The sequence below is a fragment of the Balaenoptera physalus genome (assembly GCF_965194825.1).
Source record: "Balaenoptera physalus genome assembly, chromosome: 20".
In the NCBI taxonomy this organism is placed as follows: Eukaryota; Metazoa; Chordata; class Mammalia; order Artiodactyla; family Balaenopteridae; genus Balaenoptera; species Balaenoptera physalus.
Window position 1 is genome coordinate 63,478,318 of NC_138901.1, and position 24,910 is coordinate 63,503,227.

General features: G+C 46.3%; 1 protein-coding gene across 13 annotated transcripts in view; it reads left to right on the top strand.

The window, feature by feature from the left end:
• Positions 1-22,168, top strand: part of ULK2 (unc-51 like autophagy activating kinase 2) — a 65,606-nt gene extending 43,438 nt beyond the window's left edge. For 3 of the 13 annotated variants that reach the window (XM_082441037.1, XM_082441044.1, XM_082441041.1), the window contains 13 exons: positions 398-535; positions 3,413-3,558; positions 5,246-5,326; positions 7,168-7,454; positions 8,337-8,524; positions 8,938-9,041; positions 12,197-12,346; positions 13,760-13,968; positions 15,498-15,703; positions 16,113-16,231; positions 16,569-16,741; positions 18,925-19,060; positions 19,900-22,168. In XM_082441037.1, coding sequence (XP_082297163.1) covers positions 398-535; positions 3,413-3,558; positions 5,246-5,326; positions 7,168-7,454; positions 8,337-8,524; positions 8,938-9,041; positions 12,197-12,346; positions 13,760-13,968; positions 15,498-15,703; positions 16,113-16,231; positions 16,569-16,741; positions 18,925-19,060; positions 19,900-19,958 — 1,996 coding nt within the window. In that variant the 3' untranslated portion in view covers positions 19,959-22,168. The remainder of the gene's footprint in view (positions 1-397; positions 536-3,412; positions 3,559-5,245; positions 5,327-7,167; positions 7,455-8,336; positions 8,525-8,937; positions 9,042-12,196; positions 12,347-13,759; positions 13,969-15,497; positions 15,704-16,112; positions 16,232-16,568; positions 16,742-18,924; positions 19,061-19,899) is intronic. The other 10 variants (XM_082441045.1, XM_082441047.1, XM_082441046.1 and 7 more) reach the window with 8 other exon arrangements.
• Positions 22,169-24,910: the final 2,742 nt, after the last annotated feature.

Consider the following 24,910-nt stretch of genomic DNA (forward strand, 5'->3'; position numbering starts at 1 on the left):
TCTACTCTTGAACTTCCTGTTCTTTTACCCAGCATATTTTCCTAGAAGTATTTTTCCTCTTGCATGAGGAGTGCATAGCAGAGTGTGAGCAGATGAAGCTCCGTTTTGCGGCCTGTGGCTCTTTCCTGTTGTTGCAGAGGGGCGTCTGTCCCCTTCTTCTTACAAGTCTTCCTCCTCAGTATGCAAGTATGCATGTGCAGGCCAGTAGACTTCTGTAAAGGACAAGTGTGGTTTTTTTGGCTTTATGTATATTTTCAAGGTGATCATTTCTTATTCACATTCAGAAGTGATCATTTGGCTTCTTATAGAATTTCCTCTAAATACCACCAATGCGTCAGATGAAAGGAAAGCGGTCTCACTTGTATTTCTTTCCTTTTTCAATGAATGATGTCTGCAGGCAGTGTCAGCCCACTGTGTCCCCTCACAGCACAGCCACCCCCATTCCCGTCCCTACTCAGATAAGGAACTACCAGCGCATAGAGCAGAACCTCTCCTCCACTGCCAGCTCTGGCACAAATCTGCATGGCTCTCCAAGGTAAGCTAGCAGTTGCTTCCTTTCCCAGTTCTTCCTTTCTTTTAAAATTGTTGCTGTGATTGAAAGATCTGTTAATTTCCATGGTCAACTTAGACTCTTACCTATGTGTATAATGGAGATGTACAAAATTGAATAATAATAAATTTCTTTGTAATGGGTCTATTTAAATGATATTTAAGCTTGGCTGGGTAATTAATATAGTATGAGATATATATATATATATATTTGTCCACAAGTATAATTATTTTTAAGAATTGAGGAAGAACTTGTTAAAAAATGAAATCTCACCAGTTTTAGCAGACTATGTACATATTATTTATTTCTCCCACATCCTAAAACCCCACTCAAGTAGAAAAGGAATGACAAAGGTATAAGTCCACAAAGACAAGTAAAACGAGAATAAGTATTGAGTGGGTGAGCACTTCGGACACATTTCTGGAAGTGAGAAAGAGAACAGCGGAGGGGTGCCTGCTGTCGCCACCGGGCAGGGTAAGTGTGTGAGCAGGTGGGGCTCAGGCAAAACAGGGCAGCCGGAGTCTTAGCTCAGGCGGGGTGGCCAGATGGAGGCGGACGGCTGAGAGCAGGAAAGCTGCATCTGGAGGAAAGCGCATGAGTGCAAAGAGAGGAAAACTTACGTGAAGAACTAGTACCTGAGAGCTAGGTTAGAGACTGCATCTGTAAGTAAGAACGAAATGCTACTGAAAACAAGCGAAGTAAAAGAGACCTCTTGGACATTACAAAATAGAATAACTGAACTAAACAAAAATAAATGTTGGAAGACAGAGCTGAGGAAATATTTGAAATAGATAATCAAATCAAGAAGATGGAAAGTGTGAATTAATAATACTCTTCAAGGATTAATTAGTTTAGGCATTCTAGAAAGAAAACTATAATAGCGAGGAAGAAAATTTCCAGGAAATAATTAAGAAAGTTTTTTCCAAAATTGGAGGAGACAAGATTTTAGATTAAAAGGACCCACCAAAGGAATAGCTCAGTGAATGGAAAAGGATCCCCACCGTCTTGTACGATGTAAACTAAGAAAACTTCTAGGAAGGGCGTTTGGCAATATCTGTGAAAATCAGTAATGCATATATCCTTTGACCCATCAGTCAGCTTCTGGTAACTTATTCTAAGATACGTATTCCTTGCCCGTGTATAAAATCGTATGTATACAAAGTGGTTAATTGTTATAATAGCAAAGGATGAGCAACAAGCCCAGTGCCCACCAGTAAGGGACAGATTTATTCTGATCCATCTGTGACAGTGGAACACCTTCCAGAGAGAGTCAGGAAGCTCTCTGTGTGGTGAGGTAGGGCAGTTTCCAAGGTACATTATAAAATGAAAACAGCAAAGTGAATAACAGCGCACTAGCAGTGGTTCTCAAAGTGTGGTCTGCGGCTCCATTTCAGAGGGTCCATGAGGTGGAGACTGTTTCCATGGTAATTGCAGGATACTGTTTGCTTTCTTCACTGCACTGACATGTGCACTGTTGGTGTGAACACAGTGATGGGAAAGCTGCTGGTGCCTCAGGACACGTCACAGGAGTGGTTCCCGTTCTGCCGTTAGCCCTGGTCTCTTTACCTCCACACACTTGTAGTTCTGAAGAGTGTCTTTAGTGAAACAGTGAAAGGTATTATCTCTCTTTGAAAATCTCGACCTTGAGTGGAAAGTAGGCATAAAGCACCTTTGCTGCACATCGGAGTAGCGGTCCTAAGGAAAAGCCCTTGTATGGTTGTTTTCATTGTGAGCTGAATTTTAGCCACTTTTTCATGGAACACCTGGTGCTTGAGAGGACAGCTGTGGCTGTGGTGTTGACAGCCATTTTGTCAAAAGTGAACTAAGTTGGTGGTGATATTTTGATATGAGTGTGACTTTTTGATATTATATAATGCGTCAGCGTTTGGAATATCTGCATAACTCTGTCAACCAGTATTTTCCAAATGACCAAATTTTTTAAAAAGCATACACAGATATAAGATCCATTCCAAGTCCAAGATACTTTTGCCAGAGAATGGAGTTTAATGGAACAGAGTACAAATTTTACCGATGTGGTTTCAGATTCCACATTGCAGCTGATCTTAGAAATGACCACTTGCTGAGTTTGGGGTAGCATCAAAGAGGAGTGTCACAGTATCTGAAAGGCTACCAAAGTGCTTCTCCTATTTCCAGTTACAAATTTATAAGGCAGTATTTTCTTCATGTACTTCTCCCAAAATAACACGTATAACAGACTGAATGTAGAAACAGTTATGAATACCCAACTGCCATCTCTTGAGCCAGACATTAGAGATTTGCAAAATGTAAAATAATGTCATGCTTCTCAATAATTTGTTTTGGAAAATATTTTTCATAATCTTGTGTCATAAGTTTATTATTTTTAATGAATAATTACAAAAATTTCTCAGTTTTAACTTCTAGTACCATAAAAATCAATAGATACAATAAGTTGCATAAATAAAAACTCTCTGGTATCTTCAGTAACTTTAAGAATATAAAGGGGATATAAGACCAAGAAAGTTGAAAATGATTGGTATGGAATCTATTACCTTTGTTAAAACAAGATGAAAATAAGATTATATATTCAGTTTGCTTGTATTTGAATTAAGGAACTCTGGAAGGATACATTAGAAACTAAAAATAATGGTAACCTTTTGAGCAGGATTGAGGAAGTGTTGGGAATTAGGTAGACGGATACAAGGATGGGAGGGAGACCTCACTCTGTATAATTTTATAGGTTTTATGTTTGTTGCATATGACTATGTTCCATATGTTTAAAGAATCGACTCCGCGGCATATTGTTAGGAAGTTTTAGGAAAAAAGAGAGAAATAAAGTCCTAGAACCTGCCGGTGAGGGAGTAATATTATTTTTCCCTTTAGATCTGCGGTGGTACGAAGGTCGAACACCAGCCCCATGGGCTTCCCCCGGCTGGGATCCTGCTCCCCGGCGCCGGCAGACGCAGTACAGGCGGTCGGACGAAGACTCTCCACGGGGTCTTCCAGGCCTTACTCACCTTCCCCTTCGGGTAAGGAGAATTTATAGCAGTTGTTTCCAACCTTTTTTCATTATGACCAATGCGACATGACACTCTCTTTAGGAACACTGGCTCACGATGGCAGTGAGTCCCAGCTGACTGGGAGCCGTATCCCGCCCCTCCAACCCTACCCTGCTCTGATTCCCTCTTGAGAATCTCTGTATAAAGCCATTCAGACGGCTGTCGGAAACTGGGTAATATAAATGGATCTTGCGGATAAAAAGCATCTCCACTGGGTTTGGGCTCTAAACACCAACTCAGAAACCCTCGGTGAAAGTACATAAAATGCCTACCCTACTTGGCACTAGGAGTTAGGAGGATTAAAAGGCAGTAGAGTACGTGACGGCGCTGGGTTACGTCCACCAGAGGCCTTCCCGCTGCGGAGGGACCGGGGGGCAGCTCCACTGCGGATCGTCCCACCTCTCCTGGACACCGCGGGCAGCAACGCGGGGAGCTCGAAAATAGCCGCCCGAGGCACGCCGGGAGGCCACAGAACAGCCAATCCCAACCCCACAGGAAGACCTCGAACCACATTTTCAGGGGCTTAACTAAGAGAAAACGCTCCAGCTTCAGAACACACGCGAGAGAGGCCAGGGCAACGGAGATCCAGAGTCCGTGAGCAGCGGCCCCCTAGCGGCGCCGTGGGGGAGAACGGGAGCAGGGAGGGCCAGCGCGCACGCGCACACACGCACACACGCACCCGAAGGGGGAGGCCCCACCCTCTGTCTCCGCCCCGGCGTAGGACTGGGAGGGAGGGGCGTGTCTCGGAAGCAGGCGGAGCGAGCGGGACCGAAGCCTCGCCCAGGAGCCGCGGTTCACAAAGCGAAAACCACAGTGATCGTGTTTTTTAAAAGTTTATGTCACCACTTCCCCTGTGGCAGTGGTGTGGACACTACTTTTAGCTGGAAAATCTTGAAGCAAAGTCTTGGCCCCTCTTCGCCCCCTCAGAGGCCCCCGGGCCCCCGGAGTTTGCGGACGAGGCCCCAACCCTTGCTCTCAGGGAGGCGGCCCTCCCTCGGGGTCGAGTCTCTGCCCGCTGTTCCGCCGCTGCTGGAGACACACGTCTCTCGTCTGCTTGAGATCCCGGAAGCTTTCCCCGCCTCCCCCTCTTGTTAATTCGGGTTCGCAGCGGTAGATACAAAGAAGGGGCTGCAGAAATGTGCACGGAGCGCCTGGGCAGCCGCCGTGAGGAAGCAGGGGCCGCAGGGCGCCCCTTCTGACCACCTTGTAGGCCTGACGCCCGGGGGGAGAGGGCAGGAAGGAGGGGTGGGCAGGCGTCTCGACGGCCGGTGAGTTCTGAGGAGCGTCCCCAGGCGCAAGCCACCCAGAATCCCCGTGACCCACACAGTCGGGCTGGGCCAGCCGGGGGGCAAGCTCGGCGGGAGGGGAGTGCGGCGGGTGGAGGGGCAGCAGCTGGGCCCCGGCAGCCCCACACCCGAGACCCACGGCAAAGGTTTGCCTGGCTCTTGCCCAGTCTCTGCCCTCCGGGTGGGTCGTACGGTGCTTTGATCTATCTCAGCGTGCCCAGCACGCTGTCGCTTAGTACATGTGAGCTGAACTACATCTTCGCTAGTTGAATGGTGTCAACTGTAATGTGCGATCTGTGCATGTGTCGCCTCTTCCATGCTGTATTAGTTGTGAGCCATTTTTCCGTGCTTTGCCCTTCCCTTCTTCACAGTTGGCACCATTCCTGAGCAGTTTAGTCAGTGCTGCTGTGGGCATCCTCAGGGCCAGGAATCCAGGAGCAGGAACTGGTCAGGTAGGAGATGGACTCGCAATGTTAATAGTTTAAATCCCGTCGTAAGTGAATTTGAGACATGTTTTTCCAGTCATAACAAACCAACAGAATTTATGGGAAGTATTTTCTCTGCTCTCCTGTCTTTTATGCTAATGTGCTCTAGCGTATCACTGCCAGTTGGTTCTCGCCTACGTATAGGATTCTTTTATGAAACTAAGTTCTGGGAATTACACAACTTGGCTAAACTCCGGTTGTTGTCTCACAGATAATGAAAATCAGTCTAGAAGATGAAATTTCATTACTTTGATTAATACTGGTTTTGATAAGAGCTACCAGTTAGCATCAGATAAAAAAGAACTATGGATGTTTATTTGCTTTATTATCTAAAATATATATGCCTGAAAAGATCTGCGCAAATCACACTTTGATAAGTCAGATTTTATTGTATGTGCATTTGAGGAGTTGGGCAGTGAAAGGAATGCTGTGTTACTTAGAAAAGCACTCTTGGGACGTCTCTGGTGGTGCAGTGGTTAAGAATCCGCCTGCCAATGCAGGGGACACGGGTTTGATCCCTGGGCCGGGGAAGATCCCACATGCCGCAGAGCAACTAAGCCCGTGCGCCACAACTACTGAAGCCTACACGACTAGAGCCCATGCTGCACAACAAGAGAAGCCTGCACACCGCAACGAAGAGTAGCCCCCCATCTCCGCAGCTAGAGAAAGCTTGCGCGCAGCAACAAAGACCCAACGCAGCTGCAAAAAAAAAAAAGTTTAGAGGTTTTTTAAAGAAAAGAAAAGCACTCTTTTCTAGGTTTAGTGTTTCATATTTTGTGTTTCTTTAAAAATAAAGCTTGATTAACTTTGTCCGGATCATAACATTTTGTCACTGTTTATTTGTGTATGTGTACGTATATACACACATGTGTGGCAGAACCCAGTTCTGAAAAATGAAATAGTAGATTTAGGAGGAGATTAAGCCATGAGTGGTCAGCAGCAAGAGCTCCTGTTTGTTGGGAAAGATGATGGTTATCAGCCACTAAGAAGGTTTGTGTGTCTTTAACGTTCTTGGTGGTAGTTTGGCTTGCAAGAAGCTCCAAGGAATTTGTAACCGGAGCCCCAGGCTTAGTGAATGTCAAGTCAGCAACAGCAGGGTTTGTGGGGGGGAATTCCTTGTTATAGCCAGCTGTTCATCATATCAAGACCCCATCACCCAGTGTCCCCTTAAGAGGCAAGAATATCTGTGGACAAGTGTTTTCTTTGTAGAGAAGATGGATACTTTAGGTTTTAAATGAATTTCGTGAAACTGACAAAAATAAATGTGCATATGCTTGTTATTTTTAGACAAAATAAAATCCAGGAAAAGTATATTATCTAATTTTCTTTCCAACATTCTTTTTTGAATAAAGAGCTATTCTAGGTTAGCTTGAAAAGTTTCTTTTAGTTGCTATGTGAGAAAAGAGAATAATTACATTGATAATACACACATACGTATCGATATGAAGAGTGGAAATCATCTCGTTCCATGTAGATTTTTGTTGTTTTCTTTGGCTTTACGCACTCTTTAGCTCTCTGTGGTGCTGACTAGACGTTACGTTAATTGAGTTGTGTGCCCGCTGTTGGTAAAACAGCCGACAGGCCCGTGATCACTAACCCCTGTCTCCTGGGAAGGCCAAAGGCAGCGTGCTTGTCACTGTTTGTAAAGGATGCCAAAAAATGTCTCTTGCCAGGTGAACAACTTTTAGAGTATCTCACGGGAAACAAGACATTCATTGGAACTCTCCTTGAAGAGGTGTCTTCTTAACTCGCCAGTTCCTGCCCTGCACGTCTTCCCTGTGGGTTAACGCTGTCTCTGTCCCCGGCAGGCTCTCCCGTGCCGCAGCCTCCGTCGCCGCAGCCACTCTTGTTGGGTGCTAGACTGCAGAGCGCCTCCACCCTCACCGACATCTACCAGAACAAGCAGAAGCTCAGAAAGCAGCACTCGGACCCCGTGTGCCCGTCCCACGCCGGGGCCGGGTGCAGCTGCTCCCCCCAGCCCAGTCGGCCCGGCAGCCTCGGGACCTCTCCCACCAAGCACGCGGGGTCCTCCCCGCGGAGTTCCGACTGGTTCTTCAAAACTCCATTACCAACAATCATTGGCTCTCCTACTAAGGTGTGTTTATTAAGCCCTTTTGTAGATGTTGTGACTTTGCTAAATTAACATTTGTTAACTGGGGCATTTTGTTCTGGGTGGTCAGCTGAGGTCCAGCAACGGACCACAGGAGAAAGTGAAATAGAGAAGTTGGTTACTCAGTGGTCCTGGAAGAAGCACCCAGATGCCATACGGGGAAGTCAAGTCGAAGTGCAGAGAGAGGCAGGACCTGGGCACGTGCCTTTATGAGGGCCTGTGGGTGGAGTGCGCTGGGGTTCCCGGGCTAGGGCTGGATGGGTCAATCCAAGCCAAAAGAGCAGGGTTCTGATAAGCTCCACGGGGGTCTTGTCTAAGGGGCACACAGCGGGAAGGCCCTGGGAGACGGGGGCAGATCACCAGGCCTGTCAGGGAAGTCGTATCCGGAACGTACATTTATTTGGGATTCTGTGGGCTGCTGTCTAGGGCGTGTGCTTGTACAAGGGGCTGGTGTCAATTTAAGGTCCCTGCACGCCGCATAGCCAAGCACAGTGGATGTGGAAGCAGCAATACCATGGAGTAGCTTAACTCTCAGTAGTAGGTCATGAACTAGTATCATAAGTACTTTATAGACAGCGTTCAGGAAGAGGATAGCTGCAATTTAATCAGCACCTGCCGTGTACCAGGCAAAGTGTAAGTCCTTTACTTGCTGAATGCTTTATATACATGTTCCCATTTAATGCTGAAAAAAGGAAACAGGCCTAGCGTGAATGAGCTGTCAAGGTCACAGAGACTGGAAGCAGGAGAGCCGGCGCTTGAATCCAAGACTGACAGAGTCTGGAGTCTCTGCTCCGGCCACTGTGCCACGAGCCTGACGGTTCTGAACATTCCTGCGTCATAGCAACCAGTTTACATGTGTTCCCTTAGACCACGGCTCCTTTCAAAATCCCGAAAACGCAAGCGTCTTCCAACCTGCTAGCCTTGGCCGCTCGCCGCGGGCCTTCTGAGGGGCAGTCGAAAGATGGGAGTGACGCACGGGGATCCTCTCACCTTCTCTCAGTACAAGGAGGGGAGAGGCAGACGTCCGAGCGGCAGGTCAGGGCGGCGTTCGGCAGGTAAGAGACGCCGTTCCCTTCCAGCCCTGAACGTGGGAGCTGTAACAGTGCCTCCATTCCTGTCATGAAGCAGCCAGACCCGGTGAGGAGCTGGTTTATGCCGGTGGTTCGTGACACTGTGCGCGTGTAAGGCACTGCACACGCTTAGAACCTCTGAAGGCCATGGCTGTTGCCTATACCTGTGGGAGTCCGGAGCCCCTCCTGAGCTTCCTGAGTAGTCTGTTTCTGCCTTTTTGTTTATTTTGGGTATTGAAGTTTATCTCTACCTTGAATTGTTCGGTCTCTATTTTTTGTCTCCTTGTTCTCTGACCTTCCTTTAACCCTTTTATGGCTTGGTCTAAATCACCCTTATTACTGATAGGTCTGGATTTTTTAAAAGTATACATTTACATTATTATCATCCTTCTTTTTAGATCTGTCAGTACTGGGAAATTATCAGATCAACCGATAAAAACACCTTTAGGTGGACATCAGGGCAGCACGGACAGTTTAAGTACAGAACGACCAATGGATATAGGTAAGAGAAGTCTGGTTTCTTTTCAGGCAGGTAATCTGTTTGTTAACTTTCCTATTGTGCTGTAACAAATTACCACAAGCTTGGTAGCTTAAAAACAACACAGATGTATTATTTTACAGTTCTGGAGGGCAGAAGTCCACAGTGGGTCTCACTAGGCTAAAATCGAGGTGTAGGCAGGGCTGGTTCCTTCTGCAGGCTCTCGGGGAGAGTGCACTTCCTGGCCTTTTGCAGCTTCTGGGGGCTGCCCTCATCCCTTGGCTTGTGGCCCCTTCGACCGTGAAAGCCAGCAATGGCCAGTCTAGACTTGGACCTTCTGCCCCCTTAAGTCTACACTTAAAGGACCCTTGTGATTACATTGGACCCACTGGATAATCTGGATAATCTCTTTAAGTTCAGCTGATTAGCAGCCCTGGTTCCATCTGCAGCTTTAGTTCCCCTTTGCCATGTAACATAGCCTATTTACGAGTTTCAGGGGTCAGGACGTGGGCATCTTTGGCTTGGGCGTGGGGGTAATTACTCTGCCCATCTACTCCTGTTGACTGTTGACGAACCTGTTGACCAGATTTCTTCATCCAGTCCCTATCATCTCATCTAATTTCTTAGGAGCCTGTCAAGACAGGAACTTGTTCAGTGTCTTGATGATCAGCAGCCCATGAGTTAGAAGTTAGATGCCGACCAAGATTGCTTTTTATCAGTAGGATAACACTGGCCAAAGTTGCCTTACACATCTGTACTCTTGAGCATTTCTTATACAGCAAGCCCAACCTATGAAGAACCATAGGTCACTGAGATCCCTGGCTCTTTCATAGTCGTTCCAGGGAACTTTATGTCCATGGACCCACATCTAGATTACTTCAGACTGCTTATCAAAAAATGAAAACAAAGGGCTGGCTCCAGACCCTAACCCAGACTTGTTTAATCAAGTTTTCTGGGAAAGGATTTTAGGAATCTGTGTCTTTAACAAGTTCCCCACATGATTATTATGTCCACTTAAATTTGAGAGTCAGTATTGGAGCCTCTTTGTTCTTGTTTTCTCTGTAATTCTTTTACCGTCTCTCCCATGAGCCTCCAAAGGAGGAAATATCTAGACCAGCAAACACCCGAGTATGGTTTCTGTGCTGTAGGGCTTGATATTTCACTCCACCATCATCTTGCTGGCATGGTTTCTGAAGAGAAGTCTGGTGTAATTCTTACCCTCGTTCCTCTTATAAATGAGGTGCTTTTTTTCTTTGGCTTCTTTCAGGATTTTTTCTTTGATTCTCTGCTGTTTGAAGATGAAATGCACAGGTATAGATTTTTTGGCATTCTAACTGCTTGGTGTTCTTTAAGCTTCCTGGACTTGGAAGGTTTGGTTCTGCATTTATTTTGGAAATTTCTTGGTCATTACTACTTCACATATTTCTTCTGTTTCTTTCTCTTTGTCCTTTTGATATTCCTGTTGCACATATATTATATCTTTGTAGCTGTCCCACAGTTCTTGGATATTCTGGGATTTTTGTTGTTGTTGTTGTTGTTTTAATTCTTCTTTCTCTTTGCTTTTCAGTTTTGGAAGTTCCTATTGACATATCTTCAAGCTAACTGATTTTCTTCTCAACCATGTCCTGTCTGTTGATGAGCTCATCAAATACATTCTTCATTTCTGTGTCAGTGATTCTGACTTACAGCATTTCCTTTGAGTCTTTCTTAGAGTTGCCATCTCTCTGCTTTGTTACTCATTTGCTCTTACATGTTGTTTATTTTTTCCATTAGAGTTCTTAACATTAATCAAAGTTATTATAATTTCTGGTGTGATAAGTCCAATATGTGTGCTATATCTGAGTCTGGTTCAGTGCTTGCTCTGTCTCTTCAGGCTGTTTTTACCTTTTAGCTTGCCTTTTAATTTTTTATTGAAAGCCAGAAATGATATTACTGGACATAGAATTGAGTTAAATAGTGTGAGGGTTTTTTTTGTTTATCTGGCTAAGAGTTAGGCTGTGTTTAGTGTTTGCTGTAGCCATAGGTATCAGGGTAAACTTTTCTCTGGTGTCTTTGTTTTTGTCTCCCCTGTTGTCTTTGAGTTTCCCTAGATACCCCTTCTTAAATGCCTAACACTATATTTTCTTCTAAGAAAATATAAGCTATAAAACAGCTTAGGGACTTCCCTGGTGGCACAGTGGTTAAGAATCCGCCCGCCAATGCAGGGGACATGGGTTCGAGCCCTGGTTCGGGAAGATCCAACCTGCTGTGGAGCAACTAAGCCCATGCGCCACAACTACTGAGCCTGCGCTCTAGAGCCCACGAGCCACAACTACTGAAGCCCGTGCACCTAGAGCCTGTGCTCCGCAACAAAGAGAAGCCACCGCAGTGAGAAGCCTGTACACCAGCCCCCACTCGCCACAACTAGAGAAAGCCCGTGTGCAGCAGCGAAGACCCAGCACAGCCAAAAATAAATAAATAAATGTATAAGAAAAACAAAAACAAAATCAGCTTAGCTCTTAGTTTCTCCACATTCTCACCAACGTTTGTTGTTTGTGGTCTTTCCGATGATAACCGTTCTGACAGGTGTGAGGTGATGTCTCACTGGGGTTTTTATTTGCATCTGCCTGATGGTTAGCGATGTTGAGCATCTTTTCATGTGCCTGTTGGCCATATGTATTTTTTGGAAAAATAACTATTCAGGTCTTCTGCCCATTTTTTTAATCAAGTTGTTTCCCCACATTTTTATTCCCAGTTCTTGGTTTCCACCTTTTCACATTATCCTGAGGTGTGACGGCAATTCACATAGAAGTAACTGAATTGTAGGCTTTGGCGAAAAGAAGATTCACAGCTGTGAAGAGATTACCATAAAATATTTTTAATGGAGATCTATACTGAATTTTCTGTTTTTAAGAGTAATAAATGTGGGGACTTCCCTGGTGGTCCAGTGGTTAAGAATCCTCCTTCCAATGCAGGAGGCGTGGGTTCGATCCCTGGTCGGGGAACTAAGATCCCACATGCTGCACGGTGCGGCCAAAAATTAAAAATAAATAAATAAATAAAATATAGTAAACAGCAATTAAAAAAAAAAAGAGTAATAAATGCTTATTGTAAAAAAAACAAAACTAATATAAAAGTAAAGGTGTCCCTATAAACCCACCCTCCGGTATGTGACACATTTGGTGAACTTTTTATTGCAGCCCCTGCAGGAGCCTGTGGTGTTGCACGGGCTCCTTCTGTGGGAACAGCAGCGAGTCCCAGGGCTGTGCTGTTCACGGTAGGGTCTCCTCCACACAGGGCCGCGACCCCCGCTTGTACCCATATAGTCCTTCGGACAAGAACCACCTCAGGTGAGGATTGTCTTAGTTCCGCCTTGGGCTCGTGTTTGGTGTGCAGATTCTGATAATGGCTTAATGGTGTGACGTAGTTTCTTTACCAATGACGTGGAGATAACAATTTACTTTACCTTAAAGGGTTATGAAGAGTAGATGAGGGGACTTACCTGGCAGTCCCGTGGTTAAGACTCTGCGCTTGCACGGCAGGGGGCATGGGTTCGATACCTGGTCGGGGAACTAAGATCCCGCATGCCACGCTGTGCGGTCAAAAAAAAAAAAAAAAGAGTAAATGAGACAATACTTGTGGGGAAAAAAAAAACTTTGCAAAATAAAAGGTACTATGTTATATATTTGTAATAATATTTATATAATTTTATAACATTATTACATAAATGTGACTTCTCCACAGTGAAGCAGCTATGCATATTGGTGCTTCTTAGCTTATATTGAAGGCTTATTTTAGTACATCCAGTAAATTTTTTGAAAATGATAGATTGTTGTTTATTTTTGTTTTTGTGGGTATTTTTAGAAACCTAGGTTTCACCTTTTTTTTGGTACTTTGAGTCCCAATCTTTGCACTTAATCCTATATCCTACTTTTAGATAGGCTGATAGATTGGGTTTATCAGCCATAGTCTATAAATAGGTAATTGGTACGAAAAATTAAGAAAGTATTTAGATTGGACTTGAGTTATCGTTTGACATCATATATTATACCTTGTGTCCCTTAAGTTCTCTTATGCTAAATCAGTTACTAATCAAGATACCAGTAGATTAATAAGCAAAGGATATAAATAGATAATGAGAGTGGAAAAAGAGCTAATAATCTTGATTTTAGGATTATTAAGAGTATTAAATAATAAGAAAATACCACTTTGAGAAAATAACTTTTTATACCTGTTAACTAAGCCAACATTTAAAAAATGTAATGTCCAATGTTGTTGAGGCTTAGTGGGATCTCTGTGCTTACTCACGGCTGCTTTAGAAAATAGCGTGGCAAGTCTTACAAAGAGCTATAAAAATATTTATAGTAATATTTGATCTGTGGTAATCCCATTCTGTTTATAAGGCCACTTACAACAAAGTGGTCTTATAAAGTCTTTATCACAAATAACTCAAAAGAAGGAAGGATTTCATTACAGTGTTATTGGTGGCATTAAAAAAAATCAGAAATAGTATAAGTGCCTCCACATAAGCATTGGGGTATAATTTTAGTGAAGCGCACGCATCCGCTGAGTTTTATCACCGTGAGGACTGTGGAGCAGCAGGGAGAAATGTGTATGCCAGAAATTTGTTTAGAACAGAATTTAAAAGTAGCTCTGCTGATTCTGTAAGGAATGAAGGTGAGCCTGGGAAGATAAAGCCTGTTCGTGTGCTCAGGGAGGGGTCGGGGGCCTTCCTTTTAACGCTTCCTCGCCCGTCTCCGCAGGGGGCTCCAGCGGCTCCGGAGGTTCCCTGGGCTCCGCCGGGGGCCGCGTGTCTGGGGGCTCCCCGCCTGGGCCGTGCTCGGGGTCTCCCCCTCCGGGAGCAGAGGCAGCTCCCAGCCTGAGACACGCGCCTTGTGGTGCTTCACCCCCCAGCCTGGAGGGGCTCGTCGCCGTTGAAGCCCCTGAACTGCCCGAGGAGACGCTGATGGAGGTGGGAAGAGACCCTGTGGCGTGCTCCCTGAGGGTGCTCCGAGGAGGGTGTCGGCGATGGGAGGACGAAGTCCCCCTTACCTTTCCTGCTTGGAACGTTGCGCATATATTTGCAGACTAATGTTGACAGTGACACTCATTCATAACAAGCTTTGCTTGACAGGAAGTGACGCATACAGATTTTTGTATTCTTAATTTCTTTATCTGAAGTTTATTTACTACTTATAGGACTTTTAAAACATAATCTTTTTCCTAAAACCATAACTTTTTATTCTCAAAGCTTGCTTTTCTTCATAAGATAAAATGATACACTTAAACTTAGGTTTAAAAAAATAAATTAAGATGCCAAATCAGTCAATAACGCTGAGGAATAAAGCTGCCCGGCAGACTGGACAGTCGCGTGTGTGCACCAGTACCTTCCCTCCGCGGAGCCAGGTCTCCAGGGAAGAACACCTCAGAACGTGAAGTGTGCTGAGCACAAATGCAGAATGGAGGTGAATTTTATGATTCCAGAGCCTCTGCCGGCTAATTGGCTCAGTGTCGACTCTAGGACAGCGTTCCATAGACTGCATCTCCTCCAGGTCAACTAAAGAACAAATTCTCTTTCCATATTTGTATTGTGTGTGAAGGAGAATTAAGTATTTCACATAAAAGTTATAAAGTACTGCATGCAGAATTTTAGTAGTGATTCTGTAGTAAGTTGTAATTTTGAAAATATGTATAATCTGAGATTGGAAAAGCAATCTTCAGAGTTTTTTCAATCTCCATCAAATTAGGCATAAATTATGTTCCAATATGTATTGGAACATATAGTCTGATATGCTGTCATAGAGCAGAGAGACTTTCAAAAGTTGATTGGTTTATTCTTCTGTCTCTAGTACACTGATTCTCATCCCTTTTTAACCATAAAAGGAGAGTGAGAAACTTAGTCTTATTTGAGATTTCAAAATACATTTATAGCTAAAAACAAATCTCAAAACAACATTAATTTTAGAGTACCCAATTTTAATGCGCTGCTATTATGTCTATCTATACTCCACTCTTTAACTAACTGAAAAGATCACAAAATTTAGAGCCTTGGTATTAGGAATCACTGTTAACTGAAGAGCCACCAGAAATTAAAATAAAGTGTCTCTGAAATTGTAAGTCAGTAGAATTCATTAAACTATCAAGAAGTGTGGTTTACTGCACAGAATATCCTTACAGTCTTACCTCTTGGTATCTATTTTGCCATGTTTCTGTCTCATATATATTGATTTAATTGTCCTGTGCTTCATTTTTTTCCTGGTGCAAGGACAATGACCTCATATCTTTGAGGCTGGGTTTTGTGGGTGCTGTCATACATCCATACACACAAACACATGCCACACTCTTGTTTGGTTTCATTTGTGTTTATTTTTCTCGCAGTTTTCTGGAATTTAAAACTTTCATTCTCCTCTGATCATTCTGACATTCATAAGTATAGAAAACATTAGCAGTGGCCACAGTTTATGTGCAGAAATGAGTGTGCGCCTCTCCTTAACCTGCAAGTTTCTAAGACGATTGGCTTTGCCGCAGCGAGAGCACACAGACACCTTCCGCCACCTGAACGCAATGCTGTTGTTCACGGAGTGTGTGCTGGACCTGACGGCCGTGCGCGGGGGAGACCCGGGGCTCTGCGCGTCCGCGGTCTCCTTGTACCAGATCCAGGAGAGCGCGGTGGTGGACCAGATCAGCCAGCTGAGCAAAGACTGGGGGTAGGTGCCCCCTTGCCGTCCATCTCCAGAGGCTTCCTGCCCTCTGTAAACTGGTGTCCAAGCTGGGGGCCGTGTCATCCACTGAAGGTCATGGGCGTCTCTGAGTTATCTCCTTGTGCTCGATTTCACTGTGTGAGCCAAGACTTGGAGGTTCTGCAGCCTTGGTGTTTCCTTTCCTGTAAATCATGCTGTTAAGATATTTGGTGATAAAGAGATTGTATTTTTATCTGAGTGTGCCCATCGTATTCAAAGTACACACGTCTTTCTCCATGCCGGCCCTTCTCCCTTCAGGAGGTGTTCGTGCCCTGAAAGTGTCAAGGGGAATGATGTTCCCTTAGAGAGACTGTTGTGATGGGGCCCTGGCCTGTCGGTTCGCAGGCTGACGCTCTGCTTGCTGTCTCTGGTGCAGGCGGGTGGAGCAGCTGGTGTTATACATGAAGGCCGCACAGCTGCTGGCAGCCTCTCTGCATCTCGCCAAAGAGCAGATCAAGTCCGGGAAGCTGAGCCCGTCCACGGGTGTGAAACAAGGTACAAGCGGAGCGTGACGGGGCTGCTTTTCCTCTTACACTGGGAAGGGAAGTTTTTGGTGGGGGGTCACCGTGGTATTAAGCATTCTTAAATGGGAAAAGATGCTGGCTTTTCTGTTTTTTGGTTTTGCCATTTAACGGATACAGAGAGCAGTCAGAATTACTTTGTTCTCAGTCTTCTCTTCACTGAGCGAGAGAACATGTGGAAGAATGATTTCCAGTCACTTTTTTCAGTGATCATTTAGTGTCGCTTTCCATAAATCAGCAGGAAAGTTGCATGTCACCATGACTCTGTTTCTGGAGGAAAATTAAAATTCTCATTTCAATTTTTTTTCCAGTGGTCAAAAATCTGAATGAACGATATAAATTCTGCATCAGCATGTGCAAGAAACTTACAGAAAAGCTGAATCGCTTCTTCTCTGACAAACAGAGATTTATTGATGAAATCAACAGCGTAACAGCAGAGAAACTCATCTATAATTGTGCTGTAGAAATGGTAACCCTTTTTAAGGTGTAATATTGCATAGTAATACTACTTGTCTTTAAGAGCATCTTTTGTTTTTTGTTTTTCTTGGCTGCGTTGGGTCTCTGTTGCTGCGGGCGGGCTTTCTCTAGTTGCAGCGAGCAGGGGACTGCTCTTCCATGCGGTGCGCGGGCTTCTCATTGCGGTGGCTTCTCTTTGTTGCGGACCACGGGCTCTAGAGCGCAGGCTCAGTAGTTGTGGCGCAGGGACTTAGGTGCTCCGCGGCACGTGGGATCTTCCCGGACCAGGGCTCGAATCCGTGTCCCCTGCATTGGCAGGCGGGTTCTTAACCACTGCGCCGCCAGGGAAGCCCCCTAAGAGCATCTTTTGAAGTGCACACCTACTTGACATCATCCTTTTAAAAAGAGTTTATGCCCCACCACTCCCAAGTCTCAGGTATTGTGGTCCCTCTTCCTGAAGGAGTGATTACACTTAATTAACATGCAACAAACATAAGTTATGTTGGTTACCTACCACATTTGGTAAAAGTTTACCATACCTCTTAAAAATTGCTAACATTAGGCATGATCTAATCTTCTTATAGTTTGCATCTAAAAGCTTTCACTGGATCTGTTTCTTCTGTTTTCTACTATTTAAGAAATTTGGCTGATAAAACATTAGAAAAAATACTGCTCTTATTACCCAATCTGCAGAAATTCACGTGCTCAGATTCCACAACTGACCGACCTTAAGTGTAGACACACAAAGTATAATCTACTTTTCCAACTGTCTGGTTATATTAGTGGAAATGATTTGTTTTTTGTATCTTGGGGGAAAAATTGCTCTGAAGGAAACATGAAATTAGGGACTGTCAAAGAAGTTAATTAAGTGGGGAAAAATTTAATTACTGACCAACCTTATAGTTCTTACCATATTAACATAGTTGAGCTTCCTTCTCCCTCTCAAATTTGTGTACTTTGAATTGTACTGTTATATTACCCCCTTGGTCTTATTTTGAAAGCCATCATAATAAAAAGGCGTATGAAAATAGTTTTGGAATATAAACTGTTGATGAGAATAATATACATTATATTGCCCTGAACTGTTGACATGAATAATATGCATTGTATCGTCTTGTACCGAATTAAGACTTCATAGGACAGATTTTCTTGTAGAAATTTGTGCCAGGAAAGACGTCCTCTCGTCGGAGTTACGGTGCTTCTGTCTCTTCTGATGATAGAGCCACGTGCCTCCAACAAGTCTCTCCTTGTGTCCTGGCTGCTGAGCAAGCTTGGAGACACTCAACTTATATTTAGTTATTTCTCTCTCCTTCCTTTTCAGGGCTTGGATTTTCTGTATCCATTTTATTTATCGTATTGTATGTGGCTTTACTCTTTGAAAGAGACAGAGCATACTGACAAGTAAATTAGGAGACTGGATTACTGACAGTCTGGGCAGTGAATGATTAAAGAGGAAATCAGGATGCTGTTGGGGAAACAAATGCTCCTAACCCCGTGAATGACACTGTGCCCGTCTTTCTGGGGAGCCCTACCCACCTCTCCCCCTGCCCAGCTCGCTGCTGCTTCCTTATGGCTCTTCCCAGCATCACTTCCTGGAGGCTCTCCCTAACCATCTCTTCCTCCCTAGTCGGGTTAGATGCCTCTCGCGTGTGTTCCGTACCGTCCGGGGCTTCCTCCTGTGATGCCATGTACCCCTTGGAGTTCACAGCCCACGCCTCCCTCTGGACTGGGAGCTCACCTTCATCGTATGCTCTGGGCCGACCCTCAGCAGGTGCCCAGTAAATACCTCTGAGTGAATGAATCCCACCCACCAGAAAATTCTGTAACTAAAAGGAAAAGCTGATAAGTGGCTTTTAACATCATTTAATTATTTCATTGTAACAAGATCTACTTTAGTGAAATGCCAGGTTACTACTGTGGAAGTGTACTAGTGGAAAAGTTTAAACAAACTTTTTAGTGAAGTCATAGAAGAGCCAGTTTAGAAGTATAAATATTGTGAGTTATGAATCTCTGAGTTCAAGAAGGTTATGTTTGAATGCAGAGTAACTCTTTTGTCAAGAAGCTCTTTTATGTTGCTTACCCGATAGATTATATCATTTTGTCAAAACGTATTAATTTTAGACAGATTCCATTTAAAGCTGCATTGCCTGAATGGATTCATATTTTCATGGGAAAGCTGAGAACCTTCTTGTTTTTGCTGACTGGTTGCAGGTTCAGGCTGCAGCCCTGGATGAGATGTTCCAGCAGACTGAAGATATTGTTTATCGCTATCATAAGGCGGCCCTTCTTTTGGAAGGCTTAACTAAGATTCTCCAGGACCCAGCAGATATTGAAAATGTACACAAATGTGAGTTGACTTAGAAAGTAGTGTGCGTGTTGGTTGCACTTGCATTGTCTCCTCCTGGTGCAGTAGACAGAGCATGGAGTTCGGAACCGTGCAGCCTGGGGGTTGCATCTTGGCTTCCCAACCTTGGGCAAGTCACTCACCCTTTCTGTGGTCTCTGTCTCTTCTATAAGATGAGGAACAATGCCTGCCTTGCGGAGCTGTTGTGAGGATTAGAGAGGTTGCTTGTACAGAGCTGTTGGCTTTTGTCATTAGTCTTTAGATTTCTACACTGCATGACTGTATAGGTGGGTGTGTTTGTGTATGCAGGGAACTTTGCTTTTATCATTAAACAATAAGAAAGGCAACTGTTTCAATCCTCGTTGGCTTAGTGACCGAAGAGCCCTGTGAAAACCCTGTGTACTGCAGATTTGCTGTACAGAACGGAGTGGAGGCCGGTAGGGTGCCAGGATGGTGTTTCCCCTTGTCAGATAAAAGACCAGTGATGTTTTTTGAGGAGGAGGAGGTGGACCTCTTGGAGGAGGAGGTGTGGTCATGCCACATTTTGAAGAGCCAGAAGGGGCTGGCAGTTCTAAAATTGTTGGCAGTTGTGAGCGAACTAGCTGTTAAAACCTAAATGTTCTTCATTTGACGTCTAATCTAGCTTTTACCACTGTGCAGCACTAAGCTAAACAATTACCAGGCAGAAAGAAGAAAAAATACTCAGAACTGTTAACTCTGGGGCAAAGATAGAACAGAGGTGAGGGTGTAGGTGGAGAGTGAGAGATTTTTTTTCATTGGTTCTTCTTTCCTTGCTTTTGAAAATATAAATGATTTTTATTATGAATTTATTTTATTTCTAGATAAATCTAGTATTGAAAGGAGATTGTCGGCCCTCTGCTACAGCACCTCGACCTCGTGAGCCGCAGCAGGCCTGCCCCCAGGACCAGTGGTGGGTGTGAGGGGATGCGTTCGGGAGCACAGCTTGGATCCTGTCGCCCCACCCCCAGGAAACTGTAGGTTCCTACACGGTGACTGCCAAAGAGCAAGCAGTGATTTCAGAAAGGAAAAACAACCCCAGAACTACCTGCCTTATCAGAGAAGTCACCCCTTCCCTTTTTCTTTGTAGAAGCGGAAGCAAGAGTATTCCACTTGGCTTTCAGTTTGAACTTGGTAAATAAATGCACCTTAGAGCTAGAGTTGTCAGTACAGTTCTTCTTAAGGATAATTAGGAATGAAACGATGAGTGGCTCTTCACGCCACTCACCAGAGCAAAGTGTGGGGTTCCACACGTTCACTGAGGCGAAAAAGTAAAAAGCCACGTCTCATCCAGGCAGTTTGGTACTCGGGGTAAGTTTATCTGAGTCTGAGCACGCGTCCATAAACAGCTCAGGAAGAAATAGCTTAAGAGGGAATGAAAGACGTCTCTTGGAAGAAATTGTGAAATCTTCAATTTGATCTAATATGGACACATATTAATAATCTTCTGAAATCTTTCATATTGCACTAATTTATTAAAACAACTGTGTATTGGATTTTGCAATTTAAAACTAACTGAGGCACAATGGACTTGTTTAAAATATTTTACTTGATTATATACACGTACCCTTTTCAGAATTCACAGGTAATCTCTCGTGGACTTTTAAGTGGTAAAAACTTGTGTTGTGTGAACCTTTGCATTTTCTTAACCTATTCGTCTACGCCTACAGGTTTCCTCAGTGATATTTTTAAGTTGCTGGTTGTCTGCTTCTGTTTGCATCTTTTGCTGTGCATGCAGAATGTGCATTCATGCCTATGACCTCTAGGTTTACTGAAGGCTATAGGTTCATTGGGGCAGTATTAGAACAGGTGTCAATCCAGAGATACTCTCGAGAGTTGTAATAGGGCCAAAACAAAGTGGGTGACTTAAAGGCTTACTAGTGATGTGGAATTTTACATGAAGTTAGTGAAAAATGAGGTTTGTTTTCTCTTAGGAAAAGGGGCAGCTCTTTCCAGCCTGTGTGCGTTTCCGTGTTAACCCTGACGGTTCACCAGATAGCTAGTCATGGAGAATGTGGGCCCTTAACATCCCTCTAGAAATGGTGCCTACGTTGTAGATTATTTCGTTTCTCTTACTTACCTGCTTGAATACTTGAATAAACCATTCTCCAGTTTTAATCCTTTTAGATAATATAATCTGAACTCTGACAAATTGCACAGAAGCTCTTTGGCATTAATCTAATTTAGTGTATTGATAAAAACAAAAACATGGTTTCTCTTTACTTTGACGAAGTAATGTAATTTTTACTTTATTTATCTATATGAAATTCCAGCAGTTAATTTGAACATTTATTTATATGATGTTTATATTTTTAGGTCTTTAATACAGTGTTTCTACCTCTTATTTGTAACTGCATGCATTATTCATGAAACTAGGTAAAACTCACTGAATTGTTGTGTAATAGCCTTTTTATTATTGCCTGTACAGATGTATATTAAGGTAAATAAAACTGACCAGGTGTTTCTAGGCTAAGGCTGGGTCCCTGTGACGTGGCTTGTCAGGCCAGGTCCTTCCTCAGTGAGTTTGGAGGCTGGGTGGTTAACACCCGTTGCCCTGCCCCAGGATTTCAGATGCTCGGTGACTGTCCTGCAGGCTGCCAGGAGCATGGGCTGCGTGGTGGGTTCCTGCCTTCCCTGCAGGGGTGGTAAGCACTGTCACTGGCGATACCCCATTCTGTATGATTTTTTCGAGAGTAAAGGGCAGTTTCTTGTATGTTCTCTCAGTTACCGCCCGTGTCATCTCACTGATCCTCCGAGGGGGTGGGTACATTCCGGCCCCTCCTCCCCTCTTCCGTTTGTTTTTTAAACACAGGATGAAACAGGTTCACAGCGAGGAAGTGCTTGGTCTGCAGTCAGTACCTAGGGAAGTGGCCGGGCTGTGCTTTGTGACCTCCAAGTGCATTCTTCTTCTTCTTCTTGTACGACCAAGGTCAGGTGGTAGGTGGTATGTGTGAGACCGTGAAGTCTGAACAGCAGAGAAGAACAAACTGTAAACTCGTGATTAATGGTTCTGATTATATTTCCATCATCAAGGCCAATTGTTTTAAGAGATTTTGCCTTGATTATAGCAATAATAAACAAATGCTTTATGTTTCCACGTGTATCTTTTGATTTTGTATCATCTCTTTTATAAAAAAGAAAGAAACCAACCCACACATGCACGCGTTGACAGTAGTGCTCAGGCGAGCCGGAAGGTCGCGGGCGCGCAGGTGCGCGCGGGGCTGATCCGTGAGCGCCGAGGGGCCGTTCCTGCTGTGAGGACTCGCCCTCGTGGCGCGTGCGCTGGGCCCGGGGGATGCTTCCAACACGCCCGTCTCCCCAAAGCGGGCGTCCTTCTGCCCCTCCTGGGGTCCAGCAGAGGAGCCCGGAGAGGGGGTCCCTGTTGGGGCCCGGTCGCCTCGGTCCGCACAGGGAATGGCAGGGGACTCGAGCTGGGCACCGTGGGTGTGAAGTCACTGACGTGGCTTCCCCCTGAGGTGACGGAGGAAGACTTGCCGCTCGCACCGAGCGCCTCCGGTCGCTTCTGTGGGCAGCGCCCGCTCCTGCGGGGGCAGAGCGCGGCTCTGTTGTTCCAGGGAGGCCGCTGCCGCCCGGAGGGCTTGGTGTCTTCCCGCGTTGACGGGCGCAGCCTAGGAGCGTCCGTGTCCACCGCTGCACCCGGGAGACGACGGACGCTGGGTCCTGGGCCCTGCCCGAGGCGCCGCCTCGCCTGCCACAGCCCTGGCCGGAATGCTGTCCTTGGGAGAGGGGTCAAGGTGGCATCGTCCTCACCGGAATCACAGGAAGTCACATCAGAAGCGACCCGCCTGGGAAGGCACCGCACGGCGGGAAATGACAGTCGGTCCCTAAAGTCCCAGCTTCGGTGGACAAGGCGGAGCCAAACAGGTGAAGGGTCACAGGGGTCAGTGCCCAGACTGTTGTGGAGGAGGGAGCCGAGGCTGCGAGCCTGCCGACAGCTCGGGCCCACGCAGAGCAGGGCGCCTGGCAGAGCCCCCGCGTCCCCTTGCACAGAGGGCCTCGCTCGGCCAGTTGTGAGCATGCCGTCCTTTCTGAACAGCCTCCTGGCGTGGATCTGAGCGGGGGCTGCTGCGGCGGTGGCCGAGCCCTGGGGCTTCCCCTCGCCCCCCTGCTCCCGGGCTGCCCCGTCTCAGGGTTTGCTCGCTGCGGGCTGTTCTCCGCTTCCTTGGGTGCAGCTGTCTTGGTCTTGGACTCCTGTGCAGAGCGGCGCGTCCTTGGGCGCTGTCCCTCCCTAACCTCTCCACACCTGTCCGCGTCCGGCACGGAGCTGGTCAGTGGTGGTGAGAACGAAACGAGTTACTGGGCATGAGGTGGTTTGAAGAGCCCCAGCCGAGGGCGGTGGGCAGCCTGCAGCTCCTCACTGTTCGGCTTGGTTTGGGACGAGGCCCGGTTTCAGGCTCTGTGTGGACACCTTCCGAAAGGACCAGTCCCGCCGCCACGGCCGAGCCCTGGGCACCTGCTTGCAGACGTCCTTTCCCTGTGGATTGATCTGACCCTTGTAGTTCAAGGTTTGTGGCAATCTAATATTTATTACTTCATTTGGTCTTCGTACCAACCCTCATTGGCCTCGTTTCACAGATGGAAAAGGCAGACCTGGCAAGTAGTTTCCAAAGAGAAAAAAGCCAGGGCTGGGGTTTGGCCAGCCAGGCTACTGGGCAGGGCCTGGGCCCACGAGCTCCTCATCCCGCACACGTGCCTGGAGCCCCGGCCCCTGCTCACCCCTCGGCCTTCCAGCCCCTCCTTTCTGCTGGTGCACTTCTATGCTTCCTGGTGCGCAGGTGTCTCCGGCTGGACTCCCCCCTGCCAAGCGGCAGGCAGCAAGTTTTGAGAAGCAGGTGAGGTTAGCAGATCTGCCATCCCCTTGGGGGCTGGAGCAGGAGCCCAAGAGCAGAACCACTCTCAGAACCCCCAGGGGAAGGGCTTCAGGGGCACAAGGACAGATGGGCACTTTGCAGGTTCCCTGCTTGTTTATTTGTACATGAGCCGCTGAGATAGACCAGCAGGGATTCGGCCAGTCCTGGGTGGGAGGGGCCTCAACCCCAGGTTTGCCAAGGGGACCCCTGCAGGCCCTGGCGTCCTAAGACCAGCTCTTTCGCTGACGGCGGCATGTAGGGACCGTCTCCCAGGGACGTAAGCCAGCGCCCTCCCCTCGGTCCCTCAACAGGAGGTGGCACGTGGAGCCCTGTCTTCGTCTAGAAGCACAGAGGCCCACCCAGCTGCCCCTTCTCCCACCTTCTGCCCTTGGGCCCCAGCCTTGCTGCAGGGTGAGGTCGGTGGCCGGAGGGGGGCGATGGTGGGCCAGGCAGGGGCAGGTCACAGGGGCCTTTGCCCAGAGTCCTGTCTGGGCGACAACAGGACTTCTGCCTGGCACACTGAGCTGTGGCCAGAGGCTCTGGTGGGGCCCGACAGGCCTGCCTCTGTTCCAGCTGGAGGGTTCCTGTGAAGATGGGGGGTGAGCGGGCTGTGCGCTGAGAATGAACCACAGGGCGGGCGGCCGATCTGGGGATCCTCGCGAGGGCAGGCTGCCTTCCACGGAGGGGAGGGTCTGTGAGGTGATGAAGACGCACGTCGCCGCTGGTCCAGCGGGACAACAGGTTTTCCTTGCCTGTCGGGAGTGTCTGTCGTGGGGGGTGGTGATGCTGATGTCGTTTCACTGTGAGCTTGTTAATTTTCTAATTCTTTAACAAGGTGTTCTCGGTACAGGAAGAACTCTAAAGCTCAGGTCATCAACTAGGAAGGGTATTGGCAGTCAACACAACAGATGAGGGGAGTTAAGGTGGGGGAAATGCTAGGAGAAAGTAAGGAAATTCCCTCCCC